Source organism: Panthera uncia, chromosome B4 (assembly GCF_023721935.1).
Source record: "Panthera uncia isolate 11264 chromosome B4, Puncia_PCG_1.0, whole genome shotgun sequence".
NCBI lineage: Eukaryota > Metazoa > Chordata > Mammalia > Carnivora > Felidae > Panthera > Panthera uncia.
This window is the reverse complement of record NC_064809.1, coordinates 128,712,158-128,720,171: the sequence shown is the minus strand read 5'-3', so window position 1 is coordinate 128,720,171 and position 8,014 is coordinate 128,712,158. Positions and strand designations below refer to the sequence as shown.

The following is an 8,014-nucleotide window of genomic DNA, read 5'->3' as shown; positions in this document are numbered from 1 at the left end:
TAGTTCAGGTGGCGCGAGAACTCTACGCCCGCTTCGTACTTTCTTTTTCTTCTACCGAATGCAGAATGGGCTTGTCTGCGCAACTGACGTAAAGTGCTTCCAAGAATACCCTTAGGACTCCGCGAAGCCCTCGGGCCATTCCAAGACGCTGTTTACGTATCGTCTCCGACGTACGTAGCGTTAAGCTGGAGCAGTCTCAGCGCCGGCCGCCATTTTGTGCAGTAGCTGGGAAGGAAGGAGACGCCTAGACCGCGGCGCTGCCGGGTTTGAGCGTAGCCAAACCTACCCACTGTTTTTATAACCCCGATTCTCTGTGTTTTGCTCCCGTCTCCGACGAGAGAGGCGGCGACGGTGGCGTCTGCGACGGGAGACAGCGCGTCGGAGCGAGAGAGCGCCGCGCCTGCCGCCGCCCCAACAGCGGAGGCGCCGCCGCCATCGGTCGTCACCAGACCGGAGCCGCAGGCCCTCCCGAGCCCGGCCATCCGTGCCCCGCTCCCAGATCTCTATCCGTTTGGGACCATGCGCGGAGGCGGCTTTGGGGACCGGGACCGGGACCGTGACCGTGGAGGGTAAGGGGGGAGGGGGAGAGGGAAGGCCTCGCGTGTGCGTGGGCCGGGGGGGAGGGGGAAGGTTGCTTCCCGAGGAGACCGCAGCCTCCGGCCCAGCGGGAGACCTGGAGCGGACCGCGGGCCCGGGAGCTACGCTCCCGACTCCGGGAGGCGAGGCGACCGGGGACTTAATGGCGGTGTGGGGCGCGGGTCTTCGGGGGGGGGGGCCTGCGCCCCGGGATCGCGGGTGAGCCGGCGGGGGGCGGCGGCCTGGCGACGCCCCGGCCCCTCCTCTGCGGACCGCCGTCGTGGCGGGGAGCGGCAGCGGCCGCCCCGGCGCCGCAGACCCGGCCCGGCCTCGCCTCGCCGCCCGGCATTTCGAGCCCGGCCAATTTGGTCAAGTCATTTGATCTCCAGGCCTCAGCGCTCATCTGTGAAACCACGGATGTTCTTGCTGAGAAGAGGAGGAGGTCTCCGAGTTCGGCCTGGGAAAATCTTGACGCCAAATGGCTTCCCTTATGTTGTCGGCCGCCAGAGATCACTGTTAATGGAGCTGGAAACCTGGTTGGAAACTAACTAGAGACCCTAAGGCTGACTTCTCGTTTTAAACGTATTTTTAAATCACCTTTAGTCGTATTTCAGGTAATTCGAAGGAAGCACATTGGACAGTAAAGCAGTGGAATTGCTAGCGATCTAAATGATCTTGTTTGAGGAGGGAGGGTTTTTTTTTTTTTTTTTTAATCGTTAGTTTAGGGGTCCCCTCCCCCCCACCCCGTGTTTCGGTCTCTTTTTCTCCGCTTGGTGTCGGGTATTAGCTTCGCGGCCTAACCAGAAAGTTTTTGGTGGGGTAATGCCACGGTTCCTGGGTTGAAAGTTAATAAAATTCGACCCGACGTCTTCGCAGATACTGAGGTTCAACTTAAAATCCGTAAAAAGAAGAAGTTGCTTAAGAGCTCCATGTTGGTTTGTGCTGTTACTTTTATGTAATAAAAGTCTTAACCTCTGGATAAAAAGTCATGGAACGCCACTTATTAACATATATGTGACCTTGGGCAAGATCCTGGACCTTTGTGAGCCTGTTTTCTCAACTGAAGATGGGCATAATACTTGCCTTTACTTTGCATTGTTCTCTGGAATTAAGATACCATGTGAAATTGTCTCTTTGTAGTAGGGTGTTCTGTTACTTGATGTTTTCTTCAAACATTTTTGTTTTTTGTGGTTCAGATACACACGTCCCAGACGTACGAGTCACAAGCACTTCAGTTATCATTTGAGTTGCAAAATAAAAGATTATTTATGCTTTGTTAGGAAGGAAAATATTTGATCTTAGTGTTAAATTTGGAGGGCTAGAAGTGGAGTGTTTGCTTAGTGTTTCACAGTATAGCTAAATTTAGAAGTCAGTTTCTGTGCAACCATTTAGGAAAGGGAATTTGAGGTTAGCTAGTAAATTTGAAAATGACCAAGTAATTCCCCTCTTAAGCTTTATACTGTAGACATTAAAATGCAGAGAAACCTTGTACACCTTCCCCAGCATTTGTATACAAAAGCGTTTATACCAGCATTGTTCATGTTAATAGTGGACACAGCTCCTGTGTATGTCTGGATAAAGTGTGGGTATTTATACAAGTAGAATACAACACAACAGTGAAAAGAAAAAAACTTAACATCAACATGGATGACTCACAAACATTAAGTAAAAAAAATCGTGGTAAAAGGATAATAGCTATAAAGACGTATATGACAAAACTATGAAGCAAAATTTGAGATGGTTGTTAGGGGGTTTGTGAACTTGAAGTGGGCACAGGGAGCTACCAAGGTACTGATAATGTCCTCTTTACTGTGGGTGTTTGGTTTAATACTTAATTTCATCGTATATATGCTGTAACAATAAAAATAAATTATTTTAAAAGAGGAAAAAGTGAATTACTGATCCCTACTTTATCCCATATTGACTATCAGATGACATTTTAGGCTTTAAAAATGGTTCATATCAACAAAATGACACTTTTTCATAATGTCTGTGTCTTAATTCTACCTTTACCATGAAATTTCATTTACGATTTAAATTGCTGTTTTTCTTAACTGAGTGTTAACAGAGCTGAAATGGATTATTAGTTTGAACAATGGATTATTTGAACATTTTATACATTGTAAATTTAAACTGGCATGATGTTGCTGAATCTTAAGAGCTGCATTTATTGCAAAGTCAAACTTCATATGCAGTCAAGACCTTAATGAACAGTATGGTATGTCAGGGATTAGGATATGTGCTCAAAAATTCTGTGAAAGTAAAAGGCTATCTTACTTGGGTTAGCTTTATAAAGGTGCAGCATATTTTTGAAGAATCCCGTGTTTCAAAATATATGTTTGTAGTATAGAGTAGTATGTCTTGGAGAATGAAATAGTCAAGATGATACGGGGGAAAAACCTCTTCCTTTGAATAAGCCTTTAAAGGAACCTGACTTTCCAAAGTTCTCTTGTAGATCATTAGTTTAAGGTCTGGACAGCATTGGAATGCAGCAGCATGGAAAGAGCACCTAGGAACTACATAAATTAGTAATAGTATAAACTAGGCTGACAGTCTCTCGAAAAATAGTATAAACTAGGCTGATAGTCTCTCAAAATTGGTCCTATAATTCTTTGCAAACCTGACAATCAAAATGCTTGACTTACCTACTTAGAACTGTTGCTTCCTTTATAGGGAGGAAAGTTGACCCAGGTGGTCTTTGATCTGTTCGGTATTGACCTTTGGGCCTGAGGGCAAGTTGAAGAAGTCATTGATCTATGTCTTCAATAGACGTATCTTTGTAACATGCTTCAGTTTTGATTCCTGATTTCTGTTAACAGTTCAGTAGTATACATGGAATCTGTCAAGTTCTGCCTGTTGAGTGTAGGTACTCAGTGGTCCCAAGAAAACTTCCTGCGGTCAGTCTTTGTATTTAGAGAACTATCTAGTTGGGTAAGTTTTAGGAACACTTTGAATCCTAGGGAATTGAAGCCCTTTAAAATAATACAGCTACTGCCTGTCAGTTGTGATGTGGAACCATCTGCAAGATGATGTGAGTGGGTTAGAGTGGAAAGGGGAAGTTAAATTCAGTATAGTATTTTGGGAGGTAAAGAAATGGAATGGAAACATCATGTAAGTGTATACTACTTGTATTCAAAACAATGGCCCGCACTTCAGTAGGTTGAAACACAGGAATGAAGATCATCTTTGTGGTCTAGGAAGAGTAGGACATTGCAAGTTGGCCTAGTGGTCATATTTGTATTCCAGTTGAACTTGTCTGTTACGAATGTTGGATAAAACAAAGATTGGCCTTAAATCTGTTTGAGTTTTTAAAACCCTAAGTAAGGGGTTCCTGTCTGGCTCAGTCAGTGGAGCATGTGATTCTTGATCTTGGGATTGTGAGTTCGAGCCCCATGTTGGGCATAGAGGTTACTAAATAAAAAAAGACAAAAAAGAAAAACTTAAATAAGACTCAGTAGTGTTTTCTTCGGCACATTTATAGTTAACAGTACTATTTCCCTGGGAACAAAGAGGAGAAGGTAAAGGTGGCAGTTAAGAGGAAGGAGAGGTCATAAATCATTTCTGGCTATTCATTAGCATTAACTAAAGGTGAAGAGTAGCCTCTTGGTCTTATAGGGGCCCTGGTAGTTTTCCTTAGCTTAGCAGACAACAGGAGTACTTACCACAGTTACGGGTAAGGAGTCCACGAAACTGTTGCAGGTATGGGGCGACTTGCTTCAAGTGGATCTTTCTACCTGTCCACCTGCTTGCCTTTAATTTAAACATAAACTAATGTCTTCCTTTGCCTACGTGTCTGATTGTTCTACGAGAGTAGAGATTTCTGTTTTATTCAGTTTAGTATCTCCAGGAACCGCTTAAAACAGTACCTGGTGCAGTAACTTTGTTGAATGAATACAGTTACGCTAACTTGTATTGAATACTATGCCAGGTACTTTTTTTTAATACTTCTCACACATTCGTTTCATCTTCATAGCGGTCTCTGAAATAGGTGGTGGTAGTAGTATTTCCACTTACATAAGAAACAGGTACAGAGAAGCTAAACTGTTCATAACAACATCTTAAGTAGTAGAATCAAAATTCAAGCCTTTTCAGTGATTCCCGAATCTGGTTGTAATCCCTAGGATACGTATCTGTAAACATAAAAGAGTTTTTAATTTTTCACCCCTCATAACCATACCTGTAACAATATTAGTAAAGGAAGTTTTATGAACCCTTTTCCTCCATACCTTTGAGTAAGAAAAACATATTCTTGGAGGGGCCTGGTAGTATCCTAAGAGAAGAGTTTTTTGCTTGTTTTTTATGGCACCTAAGGTGCCACCCTCGTAAGTAAATACTCAGTAAAGTAAAAATTTTGGTGTTTCTAGATTTGGAGCAAGAGGTGGCGGTGGCCTTCCCCCGAAGAAATTTGGTAATCCTGGGGAGCGTTTACGTAAAAAGAAGTGGGATTTGAGTGAGCTCCCCAAGTTTGAGAAGAATTTTTATGTAGAGCATCCGGAAGTGGCAAGGCTGACTCCGGTAAGTTTTGGGGGTTTATTTCACCTTTTTTGTATACACGGTAACGAACTCAGTTGACATATTAGGCAGTCTTTACTCACACTGCTATTACTTGTTTTGTTCTAGTGTGGTACCTAGATTCTTCTTTGTTTGGTTTTCATTTATTGGTATACTTCCCAATTGGTCATGTAGGAGATTTCAACTGTATAGGAGGTTCATGTTTTTTCATCTATGAAGTTAAAATGAAAACATTGGCATAAATATAGGATAGGGGCCCTTGGCTGTCTCAGTCAGTTAAGTTGTCTGACTGTTGATTTCACCTCAGGTCGTGATCTTAACCATTGGTGAGTTCAAGCCCCGTGTCAGGCTCTGTGCTGACAGCATGGAGCCTGCTTGGGATTCTCGCTCTCTGCCCCTCCCCCCACTTAGACTCTTGTGTGTGCTGTCTCCATAAACTTGAAAACATAAATTAAAAAAATAAAACATTGGTCTAAATATACTTCTGTCTGTCTTTTTTTAACCTCATTGTGATTGTTTTGGACTCTACTCATGAAATGATTACTTGTTCAGAAGAAGGTGTAATGGAAAGAGCATTTGGTTCCGAGTTCCACCGTTTCTCCTTCCTACTTCTGACCTTGGGCACGTTACTTAATATTTTGAAGTGTCTCGTTTTCTCGTGGGGAAAATGGAACTCTTACCGTTATCACTTCATGGACTCACAAAGTTGGGAGGATCCTTACAAATTGGGTGACGTTGAATGTATGTGAAAGAGCTGTTAGAAGTGGTAGATATATTTTCCAGTGTAATCGTGGAATGGATGATAATTGTTGAGCTTGATTGGCAAGTAAAGTTTGGCGTGTTTAGAATAACTTTGTTCACTTACTTGTTTTACTTTGTTTTCTTCCATAGTACGAGGTTGATGAACTACGCCGAAAGAAAGAAATTACAGTGAGAGGGGGGGATGTTTGTCCTAAACCTGTGTTTGCCTTCCATCACGCTAACTTCCCACGTAAGTGTTCTTTAATCCAGGATTTTACTTGTTAGTTTTTATTGAACCGTGAACATGGGTAACGGGTTATTCAAAGGTTTTCATTCGGGCTCAGGATTTTGTTGAAGAGGCAAATAGAAACCCTTCACAAAGGTGATGATAAATGTTTTGTTTTATAATTTCAAGGCTTGGAAGTAAATGCTGTATTAATTGAATAAGAGATTTTTTTTTATGCTTATCTGTTCATTTATTTATTTATTTCATCTTCCCCTGGAACTTTTGTCTCCTTCTTTCAGAAAGTAGAATGAAATTGCTTTCTAGCTGGATATGACTTGGCAGACAATACATGACTGACAGCCATGTGCCCACTCTATACCTTACGGCAGTGGTTTTTAAAGTATTAAAGGGGGGGGGGGGCGCCTGGGTGGCTCAGTCGGTTGAGCGGCTGACTTTGGCTCTGGCCATGATCATGCAGTTCATGGGTTCGAGCCCTCGTTGGGCTCTGTGCTGACAGCTCAGAGCCTGGAGCCTACTTCAGATTCTGTGTCCCTCTCTCTCTGCCCTTCCCCCACTCATGCTCGCTCGCTCGCTCTCAAAAATAAACATTAAAAAAATTTTTTTTAAGTATTGAGGGGAAGGGTAGATATATCTAGCAGCAGCATTCAGAGAGGTAGTCGTCATCGGGTCAGAGATTCAGTAACTAAAGAAAGAAACAGCACTTTCCTTGGAGGGATGTAAAGCCGGGTAAATCCTTCCTTTGATGAGTTGAACAGTTTTTTAGAATTCTCTTGGCCGTGTTCTTAGTTTTTTATCTAAAAGCGGTAATGGTTGTTCTCTTACAGAATATGTAATGGATGTGTTGATGGATCAGCACTTCACAGAACCAACTCCGATTCAGTGCCAGGGATTTCCGTTGGCTCTCAGTGGCCGAGATATGGTGGGCATTGCGCAGACTGGGTCTGGGAAGACATTGGCGGTACGTACCACCAGGAGGGGAAGGTTAATATTGTGGTGACTTATTTTGCTATTCTGATTATCCCATTAATTCTTAATTCTTAGAAAGTTCTGATTCAGATGGTATAGGTAGTATTTCAGCTTTCTTAGTTATGTGAGATATGTGCAAGTATTTTGTGTTCAAATTTACATTGCATGTGTGTTTAACAGTTGTGAGTTCTGTTTTCATTTTTGTGATTAGGCATTATCAGTTACTGTGATAATTTAAGGTAATGGCTTAGTTTTGGAATAAGACTGTCATTCTTTCCCCCCCCCCAGTATTTGCTGCCTGCAATTGTTCATATTAACCACCAGCCATACTTGGAAAGGGGAGACGGCCCAATTGTAAGTGTGTTTATGATTATAAAATTAACTGTAATTTATTGATCACTGTGTTTCAGGCACTGTGCTTTGCATGTGTTTTCAGATTTCATTCTCAAGTCCATCCTCCATATCTGAAAGTGATACTTTCTTACTGATAAATTTTAACAGTGCAATTAAATGACTAGTCCAAATAGCTATTTTTTATTTATTTTGAGAGAGAGCATGCGCAGGTTGGGGAGGGGCAGAGAAAGGGGGGGAGAGAGAGAGAATCCCAAGCCGACTCCTCACTATCAGTGGGGAGCCCGATGTCGGGCAGACTGCGAGATCCTGACCTGAACTGAAGTCCTGACATTCAACCAACTGAGCCACCCAGGCGCCCCTAGCCAAAACAGCTATTAAATGGCTGAACTTGAGTTTGAACCAATGTTACTTTTAACCATTATATATACTGCTTTCATATATAGGCATTTACTGTGTAGTAAATTCAAATACAGTTCTTAATTGCTCAATGGTGCTGTGAGGGATTAAAGGAAGTGTGAAATGATGTCACTTCTCTGCATGTCAGTCAGATTTGGGGTGTGTATTCTTTGTGGTTAAGTAGTATTTCTGTAAGTGTTTATGGGGCAGGATGATTTTCTG

The 8,014-nt window shown here is 42.6% G+C and overlaps 1 protein-coding gene across 2 annotated transcripts in view; it reads left to right on the top strand.

Moving 5' to 3' along the window:
* The first annotated feature begins 277 nt into the window (after positions 1-277).
* Positions 278-8,014, top strand: part of DDX17 (DEAD-box helicase 17) — a 20,569-nt gene continuing 12,832 nt past the window's right edge. For both annotated transcript variants that reach the window (XM_049626354.1, XM_049626353.1), the window contains exons 1-5: positions 278-569; positions 4,941-5,091; positions 5,980-6,079; positions 6,901-7,034; positions 7,331-7,396. In XM_049626354.1, the coding sequence (XP_049482311.1) occupies positions 520-569; positions 4,941-5,091; positions 5,980-6,079; positions 6,901-7,034; positions 7,331-7,396 (501 nt within the window). In that variant the 5' untranslated portion in view covers positions 278-519. The remainder of the gene's footprint in view (positions 570-4,940; positions 5,092-5,979; positions 6,080-6,900; positions 7,035-7,330; positions 7,397-8,014) is intronic.